This window comes from Myotis daubentonii, chromosome 8 (genome assembly GCF_963259705.1).
Source record: "Myotis daubentonii chromosome 8, mMyoDau2.1, whole genome shotgun sequence".
NCBI classification, from domain to species: domain Eukaryota; kingdom Metazoa; phylum Chordata; class Mammalia; order Chiroptera; family Vespertilionidae; genus Myotis; species Myotis daubentonii.
This window is the reverse complement of record NC_081847.1, coordinates 22,620,506-22,643,290: the sequence shown is the minus strand read 5'-3', so window position 1 is coordinate 22,643,290 and position 22,785 is coordinate 22,620,506. Positions and strand designations below refer to the sequence as shown.

The 22,785-nt window shown below is 43.2% G+C and overlaps 1 protein-coding gene across 15 annotated transcripts in view; it reads left to right on the top strand.

The window, feature by feature from the left end:
- The window catches only part of NDUFAF5 (NADH:ubiquinone oxidoreductase complex assembly factor 5), a 32,279-nt gene extending 15,299 nt beyond the window's left edge, over positions 1-16,980 (top strand). For 6 of the 15 annotated variants that reach the window (XM_059705512.1, XM_059705517.1, XM_059705518.1 and 3 more), the window contains 6 exons: positions 4,056-4,095; positions 7,133-7,330; positions 9,806-9,866; positions 15,956-16,039; positions 16,615-16,697; positions 16,869-16,980. In XM_059705512.1, coding sequence (XP_059561495.1) covers positions 4,056-4,095; positions 7,133-7,330; positions 9,806-9,866; positions 15,956-16,039; positions 16,615-16,697; positions 16,869-16,961 — 559 coding nt within the window. In that variant the 3' untranslated portion in view covers positions 16,962-16,980. The other 9 variants (XM_059705523.1, XM_059705524.1, XR_009454028.1 and 6 more) reach the window with 8 other exon arrangements.
- The last annotated feature ends 5,805 nt before the right edge of the window (positions 16,981-22,785 follow it).

Below are 22,785 nucleotides of genomic sequence, written 5' to 3'. Positions count from 1 at the left end.
CGACTCCTGAATGGAGATAATATGATATAGCACCTCAACTTTCATAAACTCACTAGAGGCCCAGTGCACGGGTTTGTGCCCAAGTGGGGTCCCTTAGCCTGGCCTGTGGGGGTTGGGTGATGCACCCTGGAATCGGGCTTCCTCCTCTCTGGTTCTGGGTGCATCACCCGAGAACCACAGCTGCCAAGTCACCGCAGCTCAGCAGCTCCTGCTGTGAACGTCTGCCCCCTGGTGATCGTTGCATGTCATAACTACTGGTCAGACAGTCGCTTAGGCTTTTATATATATAGACTAGAGACCTGGTGCACAAAAATTTGTGCACTCGGGGGGAAGGGGGGGTCCCTCAGCCTGGCCTGTGCCCTCTCGCAGTCTGGGACCCCTCGGGAGATAACGACCTGCTGGCTTAGGCCTGCTCCCGGGTGGCAGAGGGAAGGCCCAATCCCTAGGTGCAGCCGCTGGTTGGGCTGAGAGCAGGGCCGACTGGGGAGTTGGGGCACCGCCCCTGTCATGCACAGAGCAGGGCAGATCGGGAGGTTGCGATGCCACCCTCAGTCACGCTCAGGGTAGGGCTGATTGGGGGGTTGGGGTACCGCCCCTGTCACACTCAAGGCAGGGTCGATGGGGAGGTTGCGGCGCCACCCCCTGTCATGCACAGAGCAGGGTCAATCAGGGGGTTGGGGAGCTCCCCCCTGTCACTCACAGAGTAGGGCCGATAGGGGAGTTGGGGCACCGCCCCCGTCACACACAGAGCAGGGCGGATCAGGGGGTTGGGGTGCCGCACCCTGTCACACTCAGGGCAGGGCCGATGGGGAGGTTATGGCTCTACCCCGTCACACACAGAGCAGGGCCCGTGGGGGGGTGGGGGGTTGGGGCGCCGCACCCTGTCACACACAGAGCAGGGCTGATCAGGGGGTTGGGGCGCTGCACCCTGTCACACACAGAGCGGGGCCGATCAGGGGGTTGGGGCACCGCAGCCTGTCACACACAGAGCCGCAGGGTGATCAGGGGGTTTGGGCGCTGCCCCCTGTCACGCTGATCCCGGTGCCGGGAGGCCTTGCGGCTCCGCTGATCCCAGTGCTGGGAGGCATATTACCCTTTTACTATATAGGATAGAGGCCTGGTGCACGGGTGGGGTCCGGCTGGTTTGCCCTGAAGGGTGTCCTGGATCAGGGTGGGGGTCCCCACTGGGGTGCCTGGCCAGCCTGGGTGAGGGGATGATGGCTGTTTGCAGCTGGTCACACACCCTTCAGGGTGGGAGTCCCCACTGGGGTGCCTGGCTAGTCTGGGCGAGGGGCTGAGGGCTGTTTTCAGGCTGGCAGATAACTGAAGCTTCCAACCGATCCTATTTTTCTTTTTTTTTTTTATTCTGGGCCAGCTTTAGCTCTGAGGCTCCAGCTCTTAGGCCTCCGCTGCTGAAAGCAGGTTTCTGGCCTTTGTTTACCTTCTGTATTTGAAACAATGTTGCAATCCTGCTGGCTGAAGCCTGGCAACTAAAGCAGGTTTCTGGGGTTTTGTTTAGCTTCTATATTTGTAACATAGTTGCTTAGAGTTGCAGCTAAGAGCCTGCAGCGGCAGGCAGGGAATGTTGGTTTCCTCCGTCACTGAAGCAAGCAAGCCTCATGTTAGCTTCCAGCTGCCTGGCTGCCGGCCGCCATCTTGGCTGGCAGTTAATTTGCATACCACCCTGATTAGCCAATGGGAAGGGTAGCGGTCGTACGCTAATTACCATGTTTCTCTTTTATTAGATAGGATTCTGGTAAATAAGGAAAAGCTAGCATTTCCTTCTATTTTAATTCTTTTTCTACATAGAAATATAGTCCTCAGGATTACTTTTCCCCCTTTGTTCTTTCTACCATGTCTTTCCACACTTATAACACAAACATATTATAAATATTTATTGAATCCTATCTAATAAAGCAGGAATATGCTAATTGACCCTCACACCATCACAAAGATGGCAGCACCCACAGCCAATAAGGAGGGAATATGCTAATTGACTGCAATGCCCTTAAAGATGGCAGCGCCCACAGCCACAGGATGATGGCACCCAGTCTCCTCAGCCCCACTGGGGCGGCAGTATGCAGCAAGGCTGGGCCCGCTTGCCTCTGAAATCCCCCAGTCCCCTCAGCCCCTCAGCCACCCAGGGCTGGCCTGAAGCACAGTCAAGCCTTGGATGGTGGTTGCCCAGCTGCCCAGGGCCACCTAAGGCTCAGGTAACCACGGCCAGCAGAGGCTTGCACTGCCGGCAGTGGCAGCAGCAGAGGTGTGATGGGGGCATCGCCTTCCCCTGATCACCAGGTTGTCTCCCACCCCTGATGGCTCCCGGACTGTAAGAGGGGCCAGGCCGGGCTCGAGGACCCCCCTCCAGTGCATGAATTTTCATGCACCGGGCCTCTAGTCCATATATATAAAAGGCTAATATGCAAAGTGTCCCCTTGGGAGTTCGACCTGGAGCCCGAGAGTTCAATTGCTTGCTATGACGTGTGCTGACCACCAGGGGGTGGTGTGGAATGAAAGAAGGCCCTGATCAGCCCTGGTTGCTGGCCAGGCCTAAGGACTGTACCCGTGCACACATTTCGTGCACTGGGCCTCTAGTAGATTATAATATGCAAGGCAGTGAGCTAGATGCTTTGGGGTAATACCAAAATGAATTCAGACAAGGATCCTGTCCTTAACTTATTGTCTAATAGAGAAAATAAAATATTCTATGTGGTACCTTATTTCTCCTGCCTTGTTATTGTCAGATTTTCTTTCAAAGATTCAACATGTCCAATACAACCCTTTTGATAATTGTTTTTAAAATGGGTGGACAGTCATCACAATTTGCTCATTACTTTGCCAGTGTTAGCACTAGAAAGCCTGTGTCCCTGAACACTCCTCAGTCCCAGTTAAACTGGGAGAGTTGTTTACCTTTGCTGTTTCCTTTTCTTTCTCCTTTCTTTTCTTTTTTCTTTTCTTTTCTTTTCTTTTCTTTTCTTTTCTTTTCTTTTCTTTTCTTTTCTTTTCTTTTCTTTTCTTTTCTTTCCTCTTCTCTTCTTTTCTTTTCTTTTAAATATGTGTTTGTTGATTTCAGAAAGGAAAGGAGAGAGAGAGAGAAACATCAATGATGAGAGAGAATCATTGATCTGCCACCTCCTGTATGCCCCCTACTGGGGATCAAGCCCACAACCTGGGCATGTGCCCTGACCTCCTTGTACATTGGTCCACACTGGCTGGGCACCTCTGCTGTTTTCTTCAGTGAGTTTGTAACTTCTTCCCTGTTTATTGAGGTGTACTGAGCAAACTTAGAAAAGTATTCAGATTCTATTGCTGAACAAATTTTTGAAAAGTATTCAGAATCTTTCATGAAATGAAAAACATTACAGAGGCTTGGTCTAAGGCAGGGTTGGGGAACCTTTTTTCTGCAAGACACTTATGTTGTTTCCACATCTTGACTGTTGTGAATAATGCTGTACTGAACATAGACATGCGGGTATCTCTTTGAAATAAAAAGTGTTTTAATTTCCTTCAGATATATACCTAGAGTTCCTTTGGTTTATATGGTAGTTCAATTTTTAATTTTTCTGAGGAACCTCTATACTATTTCATGGTGGCTGCACCAGTTTTCAATCCCACCAATAGTGTACAAGGGTTCCCTTTACTCCACATTTTTGCCAGCATTTATTGTCTCTTGTTTTTTTCATTATAGCTATGCTAATAGGTATAAGGTGTTGATTTGCATTTCCCTAATGATTAGTGATGTTGAGCATCTTTTCATATACCTGTTGGCCATTTGTATGTCTTATTTGAAAAATTTACTTTTACTTTATTCAGCAAAGAATAATTGCACATATAATCATATCAACAAAGTGAAATACTATCACATTTTCTAGCGTGACAGAGGGAAGTTTTACCCTGGGCATATTTTTAAAAACCTGTATAAAATCAATCAGTGAATTTTGATATGCAATTTTAAACTTAAATTAACTCCTTTTTTGTGGTTTTCCATTATATTAGTGATACACTAATTAATTATATGAATTAAGCTAGAACAAATACGTGTTTTCATGTTTTAGTTTGCACTGGGTGAATGACCTTCCTCGAGCACTTGAACAGGTAAGAAATTTAATGTTGATTCCAGTAGCATGTGTTATTCTATTTATTAGTAGAAACTTATAGATGTTTCTGTTTTCACATGGAAACTTATAAATGTTTTCCATTTTATACGTCTGACAATTGGAAATTAAAGCAAATCAATTAAGTATTTATTATATTCTGTGGGCTGGATATGTTTGATGCCTTTTGACATATTAAATACATTGGAGATTTCCCCCCACCCTGCCAATTCAAAAATCTAGTATGGAGATACTTAAATATTTATGAAGACTCTAGTAACTTGTACAAGGTAATCTTGATATTACAAGACTTTTTCTGATTGGGGTTTTTTCCTCCTTAATTGCCTATAAATTTTTTGTTAGTACGAACTTATTTATTTATATTTGTATCTTCCTCATGCCTATACTTAGAGAGTTCTCAGTAGGTGTTGGTTGGTTGATATTTATCAGCGAAGAGCTGAGCGGTAGGTAAAAAGCAGATCACTCTGGCTTGGATCTGCCAAGAAAGCTTCAAGAGGAAGGAATTACTTAAGCAGGTCCTTAGAGGGTAGGTTAGGTTTGGAGTGGGAAGACATTCCAGAAAGGCAGAATCAGGATAGGTACCCGGTACAAGAGCCAGGAGCATGAGAGGCCCAAGAGGAAGCCTCTTTGGAGGATTAGCACAGTGCTTGGAAGTGAGGTATACTGGGACCAGATTTGGGAGGACTTGGGTGACAGAATGAGGAATTTGGAGTTTATTCTTTAGGCAGTTCAGAGTCACTGGAGAATTTTGAAGAGGAAGGTGACATGATTAAACAACTGGATGGCAGGATAATAACTACCATATGTGAGGCACATACCATTTGCCAATCACTGTGTTCTTTTATATGTGTTAAATAACTGTGCAAGATGTCTTCCTTTTGTTGATTAGAAAGCTGATGCCAGAAGTTGGTTCAATTGAAGTGAGATTGTTTCAGTGCTCCAGGCATGAAATAAACTAAACCTAGGTGGGAATGATAGGAGTGAAAAGGAAGAGAGAGGTATTTAGGACTCTGCAAAGGAAGAATCCACAGTTTAGTGGCTGGTTAGATCTGAAGATCTAAGAGAGGGAGGAGTTAAAGTTTTGAGTCTGGATACCTGGGGGAATAATTAGTAAAAGTAGAAGGAAAAATGATAGTGATCAGATAAAGGGGATAGAAAATGATAACGAACAGAAATGCGGCAATTGTAAAGGGGAGTTGGTTTAAGAACTAATATGTGTTGGATGTGCTGGGGGGTGAGTTTGCCAGGAGACAAATGTTCATGGCACAGTAAGTTGAAGATGAATTTAGAGTTCTAAGAAGATCTACAAGCTAAACATAAGGTTCGGAAAATAATCCTTGTGAAATCCATGGGAATTGACAAGCCCTCTGAGGTAGAGAGAAGCTGCAGAAGCTCAGGACTGAATATTAGATACTTGCTATGTTAGAGTCTGGTGACCAGAGAAGGAAGTAACTCTAAAGGGGCAAAAGGGAAGAAACCAAGGATTTTGCAGTTTGCTTATATCCTAGTAGTGTTTTGTAATTGCTTCATGTTTTATAATAAATTTTTTTGTATATTTTATAATATAAAATATGTAATTAAATAATATATTTAATATAAATTCAAGATGGATACTCTGATTAGAAGAGCCTGCTGTGATTTGGGTCCTGGTTTACTTCGGAATCCATCCTTTCCTGTGATGTTCCTCATTGTAGAGAATAGCCAGTTAAAGCTAGTTACAGATTGTAGGTCTAAGAGGGTCATGAGTAAACATTGGTGATTCTGGAATTCCTTCTAGCCACTACTTTGCTTAAGTTACCAATTACAGTGTTTTTGTTCTCAAGCTAGAAAGAAAGTTAGTTACTTCTCTTGAAGGAAAGCTAATGTGTTTCCAGGTTAATGTTGTGAATCATAATGGTTTCTTTATAAATTAGCTTTTTCTGCATATCAAGCCACCCCAGCTTAGTGATTTAAAACAACAATTTATGTGTCTTGTGATTTTTGTGGGTTGGGAATTTGGGCTGGACTTAGGAACTTCTTCTGGTTCTGATGTGGCTCACCCATGTGTCTGTGCTCCGCTACTAGATTGTCTTGGATCTTGCTGGTCAAGAGTGGCCTCAGCTGGGATGCCTGGCTTACCTCTGCTCCTCAGCTAGCTTGTTCACCACATGGTAGCCACACGGGGCTCCAAGAGAGCAGATAGAAGCATGCAAGGCCATTTGAGACCTCAGTTTGACACTGACGCACTGTCACTTGCCCTTGCTTTGGCCAAAGCAAGTCACAGGCCAGCCCGATTCAAGGAGTGGGGAAGTAAACTCCATCTCTTGATGGGAGCTGTTACAGAATGGCATTTCAGAGGACACAGACACAGAGGGAATTGTGACTTTTGCAATCTTCTACACCAGTGGTTCCCAAACTTATTTGGCCTACCGCCCCCTTTCCAGAAAAAATATTACTCAGCGCCCCCTGGAAATTAATTTTTTTAAAATTTTAATAGCAATTAAACAGAAAGATATATGTATTAATGTTTCTACCTTTTTCGTAAAATATAGTAAAGAAAGGTGTAAATTAGAAACATTGAAGTTTGAAATTATGAAACTGTTTATTGAACTCAGAATAGAAAGGTAATACAAAAAACGTTAAAACAAATGCACCTGTGGCCATCACCGCCCCCCTGGATCGCTGCAGCGCCCACCAGGGGGCGGTAGCGCCCACTTTGGGAATCACTGTTCTACACTATATACTTTTTTCTTTTGTTATTTTTCTGAATATAAAAATAAGTTTTCTATTAGTAAAAAATAACATTTTACAGATACTAATACTATTAATACATGTATTGTCTATCTTTACAATAATGTTAAGTATAATGCCTTTCTGATAGTTGTTGCCTTAGGTGTTATTTATTAAATTATGTGATTATTAATTTGACAAGATAAGAATGTAATTACAAGATATTGATTTAGACACCATATATTTATTCTTTTACCATTTTTATATATAACATTTTGAAAAGTTTTGTTGTCTTGTATTTATTACAGATTCATTATGTTTTAAAACCAGATGGAGTTTTTATTGGTGCGATGTTTGGAGGCGACACCCTCTATGAACTTCGGTGTTCATTACAGTTAGCAGAAACGGAAAGGGAAGGAGGATTTTCTCCACACATTTCTCCTTTCACTGCTGTCAATGACCTCGGACATCTGCTCGGGAGAGCTGGCTTTAATACACTGACTGTGGTAACTATCAGGAGTCTCGAGGAACCCAGTAATTACGTAGTTCAGAAATAGCTTCTCATGTTAAAGGTAGACAACGATAGGCATTAATAGCATTATGGGAAGGTTTTGGCACTTTTTCTATCGCTCTCTTCTGTTTTTTAATCCTCATCCAAAGATATGTTTGTTTGTTTGTTTGTTTGTCTTAAAATTGATTTTATTCAATCTTATGACAAATATTTATTGAGTACTTTCTCTGTGCCAGGCACTATTCCAGGTACATCATATGTAGCAGTAAAAAAACAGAAATCCCTGCTTGATTTTCTTGGATTTACAGGGTTCCTGTCAGTAAACTAGAGGATCCACGTTGTAAAGAAACATGTTTTTTTTGTTGTTTGTATGTAATTTCATCAGATCTTGAGAGAGGACTGTGACTGAAATAAGTCAGAATCCACTGGTTTAAAGATTATCTTTCTAGTTCACCCTCTTAAGAATTGTCTTCCCTATTGTGTTACAATTCTGTTACTCCATGTGGTTTTCCATGGTTGTCAAATGGATTGTGCGTTTTAGAAAGATTTCTACTAAAAATACTTAACCTGATATCATAGCATTGAAAAGCCTACATTTCTCTTAATTGGGAAATCTATTAATTCAGAATAATTTCCATGTTCTTCTCCAAACATGAACTGAATAACTTAAACATTAATATAATACAAAAATATTGGTGTAGAATCTTCTTTATAGTTTACAAAATTAGACAGTTGCTGATTTAATAATAAATCTATAAATTTGTTCCTTGCGACATATGCACTGCCTCTAAAGTGCTGTATTAACGTTGCACTCTAATTCACTTTCTAAAAAACCCATCCAAAAAAGCTTTTATATAATCAATTATACAGGTTTATGTTGCATACAACATTAGATATATTGCTTTTATACTGCTATGGTTTCCTATTTTTAAATGAAATCAAGTTAAATTAAAGCCAAAAGGTTATATTTACATTTATATGACCCTCTTAGTGAATTATTTTCAGAGTCATTTGGCATTCTAAATGAAGCTCATTTCCTTGTAGGACCAAGTGCCAGACTAGTATATTAGGAGAAAATGCAGGTGGTCCATCTTAATTTGAATGAGGCCTTTGACAAAGCTATTGTGGTACTCTTTGATTGAGAGACAGTGCTTTTAGATTGTTTCATTGAAGAATGGTTTTCAAAGGACATTGCTTAATGGCTGCATATCAGCTTGGAAGAAATTCTGTTTTTAATCTTAGGATCTCTTTTTAAAAATAGTTTCTTAATACAGAAAAAGATGTAGAAGAAATGAATTACCCAGGGACTGTCTTGTTAAAAAGTTCACAAACTGATTCATGAATTTCTTTAAAAAAAAAAAAAAAAAAAAGTAAGCCCTGGCTCGGGGCTCAGTTAGTTGGAGTGTCATCCCATACACCAAAAGTTTGCAGGTTTGATTCTTGGTCAGAACACTTACTTAGGTTGCTGGTTCGATCCCCAGTTGGGGAGCCTATGGGAGGCAACTGGTTGATGTTTTTTTCTCACATGGATGTTTCTCTCTCTTCCTCCCTCCCTTTCTCTCTCTCTCAAATCAGTAAAAAAAAAAAATTAAAAAAAAATCCTTGGGTGAGGATTAAAAAGAAAAACTGGAAACAATCCCAATGTCCATTAATAGAGAACTGGTTAAATAAGTAAAGCATATCTATTTAATGAAATAGTACACAGCTGTTAAAAAGGAATGCAGTAGGTATATGCTTGCAGGGGAAGATCTCCAAGATGTTATTTTCTAAAAAATCCAAGAGTGCAATATAGAAAAAGAGCAAAAGAGTATGTACTAGTATGTATGTACAGATAGTACATAAATAGTTGCATATGTAGGTTTTAAGTGATATAATTGTATTTGAGTCTATGAGGAAAAATTGTTCTGAAAGGATGCATAAGACAGTTAACAAAGGTTATCTTTGGGGAGAGGGACAGAGTATCAGAAGTCAGGAGGAGGAAACTTCACTTGCGACCTGCTCTGTATCACATTCTTTCTATCTATACATTTTTTATTTCTTTTTAGGCAGTTAAGGTTAAAAGCTTTTCTGAAGCCTTTTGATTTTAAAAAAGAATCAACCTCAAATAATCCAAAGAAACATATTTTGGGGTGAAACCCTGCTCCCCTACAGTCTCCTGGCAGAATTTTTAGATGTGAAGAAGAGAGCAATGGTTTGCAGAGCACGGAACGGACTGATTCTGTGTTGTTCCCCGAGAAAGAACTAGAACCAGTTGATAGAGTTTTAGAACGTGTTCTCTTAAACTGGCAAATATTTATTCTACAATTTGAAATCATCATAAATCAAACATAAGCCAGATGACATCTGTGAAGAATGATGTAACTAAGAGTCCTGCTTACCATGAGAGATTGGTCGGGGTAATCTCTGTGGCCTTTTGAATCTGGATTTTTTTGTGTGATAAATGTCAAATGAATATTTTCTTTTTAAATAGGACACTGATGAAATTCAAGTTAACTATCCTGGAATGTTTGAATTGATGGAAGATTTACAAGGTAAGGCACTTTAAAGCATTTTTACACTTTCTCCAACAACACCGGGCACAGAACTGATAGTTAAATTTGTTTGGGTTGGGACTTTGCTAGTTGAGAGTGACATAAAGACAAAGGTGCAAAAGGTGAAGGGATTAAGAATAACAGATTGGTAGTTACAAAATAGTCATGGGTTGTAAAGTATAGCTTAGGGGATATAGTGAATAATACTGTAATAACTGTATGATGCCCAGGTGGGTACTAGAATTATCTGCGGGATCACTTCTTTTTTTTTTAATATTTTATTGATTTTTTACAGAGAGGAAGGGAGAGGGATAGAGAGCTAGAAACATCGATGAGAGAAAAACATCGATCAGCTGCCTCCTGCACACCCCCCACTGGGGACGTGCCTGCAACCAAGGCACATGCCCTTGACCGGAATCAAACCTGGGACCCTTGAGTCCGCAGGCCGACGCTCTATCCACTGAGCCAAACCAGTTAGGGCTCAGCGGGATCACTTCTTAAACTATATAAATGTCTAATACACTTGAAACTAATATAATCTAATATTGAATGTCCACTGTAATTGAAAAATTTAAAAATAATTCCAAGAGTGTAATTGAAATAATCTAAGCTGGAAGGAACGGTACTTTGAAAGAAAAAAAGAACAAGCTAATGGATTGGCAAAAAATAGAGGAGACGTGCACAAGTGATCCTAAGGTGGTCAGAGAGTGATTATGGTTGAAATACCAAGAACGCTGGAGCACAGGAAATGGTCAGCAGATGGGATCTTTGAATTAATGATTTTGGAACATGTTATAGGCGCGATGGAGAGGTCCATTAGTGATGAGGAGACTTAAGAAATCTTAGAGGCCATGGTACTTGACAGTTGGTTATTAACAGTGAAATCATCTGTGCTGGTGGCAGGACTTAGGGCACAGAGGGAAATTGAACCAGGTGAATGACAGGAGGGCCTGGGAGCCTGATATCTGACAGCAGCAGGAGTGGTGTGGGTCTCAGCAGGGCAAGGGTTTTAATAGGCCGAGAAGTAATGACTTGGAAGAGGCTTGGAGCAGCTACGAGGACACAGACCCTGCCCCCAGCCATGAAAGAGGTGAGGTATGCAAAAACACACAGCTACCACTGAGGGCTACTGGAAAAGTGACTTTCTCTTCAGAAAGCCTCAACTTACCCCCAACCCCATGAGCATCTGTGAGGTTGGATTCTTTTGTTACACAAATGTCATAAACAAGTTTGATGAATGGGGAAGCTATGTGGATTAAAGGTGTGTTGTGTGAAACCAGGGAGCCTTCATCTGGATCCTGAAAACAAAGTGATTTAAAGCAAGAGGATTATAAAAAGAAATACTTTGTTTACAGACTTATAGTTTTTTTGTAATCGTTATTGCACTTGCTTCCCTCAACCACTCTCTGGTAACTACTTCATCTCTGCATTACAAGTGAGAAAAAGGAGGCCTAAAAGAGAACACTTACCTCCTAGTAGAAGAATTAGGTGCTAAACTCTTGCCTTCTTGACTCTTGCACTGGAACGCTCTTACCTGATTCTACTGCTTCTCATAGCTAACCATTTGTAACAGGTCCATTTGAGCCATTGCCCAACCTCCTTTGAGAACCACAAGGGGAAAGACGTGTAGCGGAAAACTTACTATTATAGTCATTCTTTATTTATTATACTTCAGTACAGGGCCTGGCAGCCTTAGCGTGCAGCCCACCGTGACAGGGAAGCAGTAATAACTCACACACTCCCTCCTGAGCACTGCCCCGAACACTTGGCTCCCCCTGATCACCGAGCCCCTTTACTGGAAAGCTTGAGAGATGATGGTATGCTGGTAATTTATCATTCACTGTTATGATAAGGGTACTTTTCAAATACAGCATTTATTTTTGTTCTGCTGCACAAAAAATGCTATGCTTATGATTCATTTCAAGAAAGAAAAGAGAGACTAGAAATTAGACCTATCAGTTGAAAGAGGTTGCGACCCTCTGATTTGAAACTAGAGTACTTACTCTGTGTCAGGTGCAGTTCTTTGAGATTTCCTAGTATCCTAATTTTACAGATGAGCACATTGAGACATCGAGAAGTTAAGTATCTTGTCTGTGATCACAGTAAGTCTGGAGCTATGATTTGAATCCAGAGTCCTATACTGGGTATTTGATCTATGTGGGGTTTTTTTCCATTGAAGTTAGATGGACATTCAGTAAAATGCACTAATCTTAAGTGTACAGCGGCTTTTATTTTTAACTATCATCCAAACAAAGCTGTAAACTAGAAGGTTGACTCCTACCCCCTCCCAGGTGATAACCTGGACTTTAAATTGATCATTATTTGGGGCAACTGTTGCCTTTTATTTACCTTTAAGAGGCTTTGCCAATGCCCTATTTTTACTCTATAGTCTTTTACACAAATCATGTGTTTTAGTCTTAGATATTTCCTGTCCTTAGAAGGTTTAAGAGGAATTATTTAAAGATTACTTGTAAAAATGATAACTAACAAAGTAGCTACAAACATTAACTGATTGAGTTTATATTCATTCACTTACCACTTATTGAGCATAGGAATAAATGATAGGAATAGGAATACACAGTGATAGGAATACACAGTTCCTGATGTCAGGGAGCTTATGCTCTGTGGAGAGACAGACATCTGTATTTAGCTGTAAAATGAGATCAATACAGGGAGAAATGAGTAAAAGCCCCTAAACCTTCTTAGGGAGTCAGGGATGCTTAGCAGAAGAGGCAGCACCTCAGCTAAATGGGCTTGCCAGGAGAATGAAGAGTGGGTGCAGGCTTGGGGCAGGGCGGGCATTGCATTCCGAGCCAAGAAAGTGGGCTGTGTAAAGGTAGAGATGTAAGAGGGTGCACACTTCCCTAATGAAGGAACTGTACAGTACTGCAGTACTGCTTGGGCATGTAGAATGTGGGGGTGATGGGAAATGATGCAGGAGAGGCCATCAGAAGCTTCTGGATTTTCTCAGGTGAGCCTGGTAGTGTCTTGGAAGAATTTTGCACAGAGGAAAGATAATCAGGTTAGCGTGTCAGAGGGATCACCCTGCAGCTATGTTTATGAGCATATTTATGAGGAAGGTGAGACTAGAGCTACCATAGTTAACCTCTTGTTCTGCCTGAGGAAATTGAGGCACAAAGAGAAGTCACTTGTTCATGGTGATGTATTTAGTAAGTGGTAGAGCCAGGGTTTAAACCTAGTGTAGCAGCCTAATTCAGATCCTGAAGTCTTTACTACCCTCCTGATAAGAGGTCAGAGGCAGCTGAGACTGTAAGAGGTGGTCAGGGGATGCATGGAGGAGGGAGAAGCGTGGGAGAATTCCAGGTGTGCGGCTTTGCAGACTGGAAGATGGTGCTACCTTCAAATTGTTTTTTCGAATTTTACATTGCATTATACATTTTTCTTAATGGTTGTGGCATTTCTCATTCAAGCTGCCATTATTATTAATTCACAGAAAAAAGTCAAGAATGTTGACCTAACTTTACAAAACAAGTTGTATATCAGCGATGAATGCATGAAAAGTTTTGGAGGCTATCACAGTAGTTTTAAGGTAAGTTCAGTTATTATTATTAATTTTTTTAGACAATACTCAGTATTTTTCCTAGTAAACTGGAATAAATCAGATTTTTTTAATAAACAGTTGAACTTAACCTTAAAAACACTGTGAAAGTCTTAATCAGTTACCTCCTTCCAGATTTTTCTGTTATGCCAAAGTGCAGAGCTGCTCAGGAGTCCCCAGATGTGTTTCCCATGTGGTCTTCAGTACAGGCTCATTAGGATGCGTTAGGAAGTGTTATCATTCCACTTTGAAGATCACAAAACTGAGTTTAGTAGAGATTAAATGACTTTGCTTCCGGTCACAGAAGGGTCAGAACTGGGATTCTGATCCCTCAGTCTTTGTGCCATCACAGTGCTTCTGCAAGGAGGGAAGTTCGGGGTGGCCATGCATGTCCCTGTGAGAGGGTGGGTTGCCCTGGCGGCAGAGATGCTGGCCATGCTGTATAGTAGTGCTCTTGAATATCTGTATCAGAAAGAGCATTACGCCTAGGTCAGACCTTCAGGAAAAGCATTGTGCCTAGTAATCTCAATTAGCAGATCCCAATAACGGTTATTTAGAAGGCATTTCATAGAAATGCATTAAATATTTACATTTAAAAAATGAAACCTGTTTTTCATGGGTGCTGCCTGTTATCTAATCGTCAGTCTTGGAAACCACCACCATCATCAGCAATAGACTCTTCCAGCATGAGCCCAGTTTACCTATAGTTGATACTCACTATGCAGGAGAATGTTTTAAAATTAGATTATGTAATGGGTCCAAAATGTCAGCATTGGAAACCTGGGAGATCCTCCAGTCCAGTGGTTCTTAACCTTGGATGCACATTAGAATCACCTGGGAATCCTTTTAAAATCCTGATTTCTGGGCCTCGTCCTCTGGAAATTCTGTTTCTTTGGTACTAATGTTGTGGCCTCACCCCATAACAAAGAAACAGAATTCCCGGAGGATGAGGCCCAGAAATCAGGATATTAAAAAGATTCCCAGGTGATTCTAATGTGCAGCCAAGGTTGAGAACCACTGCTCCAGTCTGACGCAGAGCCATTGCTCTGAGATCCACCTTTTTCTTCCTGGGTTTGTCTGTTGTTCTTCATGAATTGGGCTGTTATACTCACAGGATGCGGGGCATTGCGTTTAGTATTAGAGATTCATTATTTTAGGGAATAATAGGAGCCTTTTAGGATTGGAGAGAAGAAAAAGGTTTACTTAGTACAGCAAATTTGTTGATTGTTTTCAAAAAAGGCATGAAAACTTGGAATATTATTTTTAAACCAATAAAGAACATTGATGTTGAAAAGTTTATTGGTTTCTTTTGTGATAGTAGAAAAACAAAACCAAGAAACTGATTTCTAGTCATGTAGTAGATAGACAATAAATATAAAGGATTTTGCTTTTGAAATCCTTTTAATATTGAGGAGTAGTTTAAAATGTAGCCTTACAAAGTAATTTTATTTAAGTATATGCATTAGGAAAAATCAAATGTAGCTTTTAGCTATCAACTTGAAAGAAAGAAATCTAAAAATGAATTTTAAAACATTAAGGAAAGTGCCCCTGAAAAGAAGGTACCTAATTTTTTTCCTAATCTGGGACAACACATTAGTTCAGCTGTGGGCAAACTACGGCCCACGGGCCGGATCCGGCCCGTTTGAAATGAATAAAACTAAAAAAAAAAAAAGACCGTATCCTTTTATGTAATGATGTTTACTTTGAATTTATATTAGTTCACACAAACACTCCATCCATGCTTTTGTTCCGGCCCTCCGGTCCAGTTTAAGAACCCATTGTGGCCCTCGAGTCAAAAAGTTTGCCCACCCCTGCATTAGTTGGTATTATCTAACAAGTCTCAGAGCCCTTTTCCCGGTTTCATGATCATATTACATTTATGGCTTAGAAGGGGTGAGGCATTGTAACAGTGTCCTGTCCTCCTTTGAACAGCAGCTAAAAGGGGCATAAAATGTGGCATCCTTCGAAAGGCACTTGGCAGCTCCTAATGACTCACTGTGAGGGCCACTCACTTTCCTTTTTGCCCAACTGGCTCACTTTATTTGTTTGTTTGTTTGTTTATTTAATCCTCACCCTAAGATATGTTCATTGATTTTAGAGAGAGGAGGGTTAAGAGAGAGAGAGAAAAAAAAACATCGATAGCTTGCCTCCCATACATGCCCGGACCAGGGATTGAACCCACAACCCAAAACCTTTTGGTGTATGGAACGACACTCCGACTGAGCCCCCCGGCCTGGGCCCTACTGGCTCACTTTAGACCATTTCTGGCAAGTAAAGTGTGCTATGGGGCTAGCCTCCTGAAATTTGACTTCTTCACTGTCTTGATATCCAGACGCTCCAGGTAGTTTTGCCTTAGAGTCACTAAGAAGCCTTGCTGCATTCTGAAAGCAAAATGAGATTATTTAGGATGTTTTGCATGACTATTAGAGCATGGTATACTATTTAGGAGATAAAAGTAAATCTGTGGTATTTATTGAGCTGCTCAGGGTTTTTGCTGTATTATCTCCAACTGCCTGTAGTGTACTTTTAGGAATGGGTGAGAGTAACTGTGCCTGGAATAGAAAAGCTCTCCTGCACCGAGACACGATGCTGGCGGCTGCAGCGGTGTACCAAGGTAAGGGAGCCAGCCCTTTCGCCACCCGGGAATCACTGAGAAATGTGTCCTGCCATGTATATCCCTTAACGTTGCCAGTGCTTTTTCCTTTCCTCTTAAGGCACCATCAGATTTTTTTTTCTTTTAATATATTTTTATTGATTTCAGAGAAGAAGGGAGAAGGAGAGATAAACAGAAACTTCCATGATGAGAGAGAATCATTGATTGGCTGCCTCTTGCACACCCTACACTGGGGAGCAAGCCCACAACTCAGGCATGTGACCTGACCGGGAATCAACCGTGACTTTCTGGTCCATAGGTCAATCCTCAACCACTGAACCACCCCAGCCGGGCACCATCAGATTTCTTGTCCTCCCTTCCAAACTCAGATCCCGTGTCTCCATCTCCCTTTCCAAACAGTCCTTACTCCTTCCCTACTGTCAGCTTCTCAGGTGTAGAGGGTTTTTCATGGGAGGCATTTTCAGAATCCCACAAGTTCCTAATATCCATTTTCTTTGGAGGATACGACTTTTGTTGAGCAAATTATTTTTCCTACTGGCATCTTTTCAGACTTTAACCATTGTTTGTCTTTATAGAAATGTACAGAAATGAGGATGGTTCAGTGCCTGCCACATATCAGATCTATTATATGATAGGATGGAAATATCATGATTCACAGGTAACAGTAAGACCAATCAGTTTTCTTAGTGGACTTATGTTTCCATATGCTGTTTATTGTTTATTTACTTAGGGTGGGGGGTGTTTTTCAATACAAGACAGCATGAAGGGGTTCATTAGGACTACATATTTATCTATTTCTGATGTCTTTAATCTTTCTCATTAATTTCAGGCAAAACCAGCTGAAAGAGGTTCTGCAACTGTCTCATTTGGAGAGCTCGGAAAAATAAACAATCTTGTATCACAGGGGAAGAAGTCACAATAAATATTCTATTCAATGTTAATGTGGTCCAGAATTTTCATCTGAGATGGGTAACTTTCACATCCAAAATTATTACATTTTGAAGCAAGAAGCAATATACTAGCTATTTACTAACAGACTTTTCAAATAATTAGAATAACCTAACACTATCTTTAGTAACCTTTTCAGTTTCGCATGGTTTCTCTTTTCTAGTGATTTGAGTGCCTTATTTGCAGACTCAGCCTGAAAGCAAGAAGATATTTCTCCAAAAAAATACACAAATATGTTCACATAAAAATCGCTGACTTGATGAAAAAATATTACACATGCTGACATTTTGTACCTTTCTCCTGACCTGTTGTTTCTATAAGAGGACCATAGCAATGGAAATGAGGGAAGGACAAGTTGGTAGATTCTCTGGTGTTCTGGCTCATTTAGAATAAAAACAGACTTTATAATGACTATTGTAAGATGATTAAGCCAAAATTGTCACACTGTCGCTTTGTCATGAAGAGAACAGAGATTGATGTACTCTCCAGAGCTATTAGGTAGTTTTTCACTTCAGAAGAGAGTGCACTTTTATTGGATCCTTCCTCACTTGTTTAAAGCATCAGAACTCTAATTTTGTTTATTTTTTACTTCCAGGATCTGGGCAGGACCCCTATCGCCCCCTTAGGATAATTATGGAGGCAAAATCACACATAAAAGTGTCTGCACAGTGATAAATAGTGCTGTTTCTGATTGGACTTTGTCATTTCAGCCCTTAGGCACTGTTATTCTAATCCAAGTCCACTAGGAGCAATCACAATCATTTGGAAGCATTTATGCTCAGACAGCGTAGTGTGGGGGAAGAAGGTGGCCATAGGAGGAAGCAGGGAGGAAGCTGGGAAGCACACAAGAGTGCGAGTTTGTTTCTACCAGTCAGTGGGAGCACTTTGCTGTCCTTTTCACTTAACCAGGCCGGGTCCCAGCCTCTTCTTCAGCTTTTAATAACTTATTTTACAGTATTTGCTCCTCTCCCGTCCGCCTCCCTCCCTCCAACATACAAGCACTAAGCTCTTCCTGGTTAGGGGCTGGGTCTCACCCTGTACTCCTAGATATTCCATTACATTTGAATTAAATTATGCAGAAAACATATCCTTTGGAAGACTAAGTTAAAAAGCCAAAGTTTTGTAAGAGAAAAGAAATTACTGTTCTTGCTCTCTTCAGTTAGGAAATTCATCGATATCAGAAGCTGGGATACTCTTGGTAGCTTTTTTGTTTTGTTTTTGTTTTTAACACAAAGGAAAAGAATATTGAGGAAGTAGAATTTGGGAAAGGCGGGGTTTTTTTAGCTTAATTTTCAGAATTTAAAGGGAGACTACAAAAACAAATAAAAACGCCCACCAAAACCCTGTGTATTAAAGTGCAAACTGGTGACTGAGGAACAGATAAATTCCACGTGTCTGTGTTCCCTAAAGGACATGTTTATAGGCGTTTGTTTTTGAAGAATGCTGACATGTGGTTCCTGCTGAGGAAAGGGACTGTCTGTCATCAGGTTTGAGTGTCTGTCAGGGGTGCAAGTGGTAGGCAGAAACCAGGAGGGAGACTTGTACTTTTTATCTTTATAAATCATGAAGTTTTTACTGAGGATATTACTTTTGTTTATTTTATGCCAACTGAACATGTGGATGGTGAGGTGGGGCTGGAGAGGAATCGACACTGGCCTATTTCAAAAATAAACTCCATTGTTTTTTAAAAAATAAAGGAAAGCCCTGGCCAGATAACTCAATTGCTTAGAGTGTTGTCCCAGTTCACTAAAGTTGCAGGTTTGACCCCCAGTCAGGGCATGTATAAGAATCAACCAATGAATGCATAAATACATGGAACATCAAATTGATGTCTCCTTCTCTCAAATAAGTAAATACAATTAAATAAAGGTATGAAAAATAAACACAATTAATTGAGGACACATTATTTAACACTAGAGGCCTGGTGCACGAATTCGTGCACCAGTGGGGTCCCTTGGCATGGCCTGCAGGATCAGGCTGAAATCAGCTCTCTGACATCCTCTGAGGGGTTCCAGATTGCAAGAGGGTGCAGGCCAGGCCAAGGGACCCCACCGGGCCAGAGAGGGAATGCGGGAGGTTGGCTAGCTGGGGAGGGACCACAGGAGTGCTCCAGGGTATGTCCAGCCAATCTCTGTCCCAATTGGCTGGACCCCAGCAGCAAGCTAACCTATTGGTCAGAGCATCTGCCCCCTGGTGGTCAGTGCACATCAGAGCGAGCAGTTGATCAGCCCTAGCATATTATTAGCATATTATGCTTTGACTAGAGGGCCAGTGCATAAAAATTTGTGCACTCGGGGTGGGGGGAGGGTCCCTCAGCCCGGCTTGTGCCCTCTCGCAATCTGGGACCCCTTGGGGGGTGTCTACCTGCTGGCTTAGGCCCGCTCCCCAGGGGAACTGGCCTAAGCTGGCAGTCAGAAATTCCTCTGGCTGCCCGGGAGCCCTCTGGGTATGTCCACTTGCCAGCGGGGAGCAGGCCTAAGCTTCAGTTGGACATCCTTAGTGCTGCTGAGGAGGCGGGAGAGACTCCCGCCACCACCGCTGTGCTGACAGCCGTCAGCCTGGCTTGTGGCTGAGCAGAGCTCCCACTGTGGGAGCGCACTGACCACCAGGGGGCATCTCCTGCATTGAGCGTCTGCCCCCTGGTAGTCAGTGTGTGTCAGTGACCAGTCATTCCCAGTCGTTCTACTGTTAGGGTCAATTTGCATATTATCCTTTTATTATATAGGATAGAGACCTGGTGCACGGGTCAGGGCTGGCTGGTTTGCCCTGAAGGGTGTCCCGGATCAGGGTGGGGGTCCCATGGGGGGGGGGGCCTGGCCAGCCTGGGTGAAGGGCTGATGGCTGTTTGCAGGCTGGTCAAGCCGCACAGTGGGGACCCTCACCCCATGGGGGTGTGGCCAGCCTGGGTGAGGGGCTGAGGGCTGTTTTCAGGCTGGCCACACCCCCTTCAGGGTGGGGGTCCCTATTGGGTGCCTGGCCAGCCTGGGTGAGGGGCTGAGGGCCATTTTGAGGCTGCCCACAGCCCCTTCAGAGTGGGGGCATCCCGCTGGGGTGCCTGGCCAGTCTGGGTGAGGGGCTGATGGTTGTTTTCAGGCTGGCCACACCCCCTGATGACCCAAGCTCCCAGCCTCTCCTTTTTTTTTTTTTTTTTTAATGCCTACTTGAGTGGAGGCCAGGGCGGGATGAAAGAAGGTATCTGGGATTTATTTATCTTCTATAATTGAAACTTTAGCCTTGAACGGAGCCCAGGGCGGGCCAGGGAAGGAGGGAAGCTTAGCTTCCTCCATTGCCGGGAGCAACCCAAGCCTCCTGCTCGCTCCAGCTCCTTGACCGCCTCCATCTTAGTTGGGTTAATTTGAAATCTCACTCCTGATTGGCTGGTGGGCGTGGCTTGTGGGTGTAGTGGAGTTGTGGAGTGATGGTTAATTTGCATCTTTCTCTTTTATTAGTGTAGACTAGAGGCCCAGTGCACAAAAATTTATGCACTCGGGGGGGAGGGGGAGTCCCTCAGCCCGGCCTGTGCCCTCTTGCAGTCTGGGGCCCCTCGGGAGATAACGTCCTGCTGGCTTAGGCCTGCTCCCGGGTGGCAGAGGGCAGGCCCAATCCCTAGGTGCAGCCCCTGGTTGGGCTCAGAGCAGGGCCGACTGGGGAGTTGGGGCACCGCCCCTGTCATGCACAGAGCAGGGCCCATCAGGGAGTTGGGGAGCTCCCCCCTGTCTCGCACAGAGCAGGGCCCATCAGGGGGTTGAGGAGCTCCCCCCTGTCACTCAAAGAGTAGGGCCGATAGGGTAGTTGAGGCACTGCCCCCTGACACACACAGAGCAGGGCGGATCAGGGGGTTGGGGCGCCACCCTCTATCACCCACAGAGCAGGGCCGATCAGGGGGTTGGGGCGCCGCCACTGTCACACTCAGGGCAGGGCTGATGGGGAGGTTATGGCTCTACCCCATCACACACAGAGCAGGGCCCGTTGGGCGGGGGGAGTTGGGGCGCCGCACCCTGTCACACACAGAGCAGCAGGGCGATCATGGGGTTGGGGAGCTCCCCCCTATCAGGCACAGAGCAGGGCCGATCAGGGGGTTAGGGCGCCTTCCCCTGTCAGGAACAGAGCAGGGCGGATAGGGAGGTTGTGGCCCCGCCCCCTGTCACAGAGCCGCAGGGCGATCAGGGGGTTGGGGCGCTGCCCCCTGTCACGCTGATCCCGGTGCCTGGAGGCCTCGCGGCTCCGCTGATCCTGGTGCTGGGAGGCATATTACCCTTTTACTATATAGAATAGAGGCCTGGTGCATGGGTGGGGGGCTGGCTGGTGTGCCCTGAAGGGTGTCCTGGATCAGGGTGGGGGTCCCCACTGGGGTGCCTGGCCAGTCTGGGTGAGGGGCTGAGAGCTGTTTTCAGGCTGGGACTGAAGCTCCCAACTGCTCCTTTTTTTCTTTCTTTTTTTTTTATTTTATTCTGGGCCATCTTTAGCTCTGGCTCCAGCTCTGAGGCCTCTGCTGCTGAAAGAAGGTATCTGGTTTGTTTAGGTTCTATAATCGAAACTCTGTATCAACTCCAGCTCTGAAATCCCAGCTCACTGAAAGCTGGTTTCTGGGGTTTTGTTTAGCTTCTATATTTCTTACAATGTTTCTTAAACTGCAGGCTCAGAGGCCAGCAAGGCAGGCGGGGAACGTTGGAGTCCTCCATCACTGAAGCAAGCAAGCCTCATGTTAGTTTCAAGCTGCCTGGCTGCCGGCCGCCATCTTGGCTGGCAGTTAATTTGCATATCTCGCTGATTAGCCAATGGGAAGGGTAGCGTCGTAAGCCAATTACCATGTTTCTCTTTTATTAGATAGGATTGGTTGAATGGCCGACCGGTCAACTGGACACTTAGTGTATTAGGCTTTTATTATATAGGATGGGTGACAGTAGTAAAATTAAGTAAATGTCTGCTTGAAATATTAAGCTTTAATTGTTTGGAACCTTCAGGAAATTAATTTTTCTGAGCTTTATAATTTTTTTTTAAAATTTGTATTGATTTCAGAGAGGAAGGGAGAAGGAGAGAGCAAGAGAGAAACATCAATGATGAGAGAGAATCATTGATCTGCTTTCTGCATGCCCCCTACTGGGGATCAAGCCCACACTGGCTGGCTTCAGTACCATTTTTATCCACTAGGTGGAATTGGTGTGGCCTGTATTGTACAGTTTTTATATTCAGTATGTATCCCTTAAGTAAGGAGGGATAAAAGTATTTTACCATGGATTGGCATCTGTATAAGGAATCCAATTGGAAAGAAATGAATATTAATTGATAACTGGGGAAAAGAAGGATACTTGGTGTAGTGTTTATTATTTCTTCACTGGAGGCTCCATACATGGATTCCTGCACTGGTGGGGGGCGTGGCCTGTGGGGATCAGCCTACTGTGGGAGCACTGCTCATCCTGGTCAGCCAAGAGGCGCTCCCACTATGGGAGCACACTGACCACCAGGGGGCAGCTCCTGCATTGAGTGTCTGCCCCCTTGTGGTCAGTGCATGTCATAGTGACTGGTAGACCAGTGGTTCTGGTTGTTCCGCCGTTCGGTCACTGGGCTTTTATATATTGATAAATTATTTTAGCCTCTCTTGCCGAAGAAGAGATGTCATGAACTTTTGGGAGGTGGGAGTGTTTTATTATTGTTTCATTAATAATGTGAAGTTTACCTTCAGAAAACTTACAATAAGTGGATCTGCCCTTCCAGAAATTGATATACTTGAAATCTCTGTCTGGCTTCCTGACAGATTTTTATCTTGTTGATTTAAAATATTAATTTGAAAATAGCCA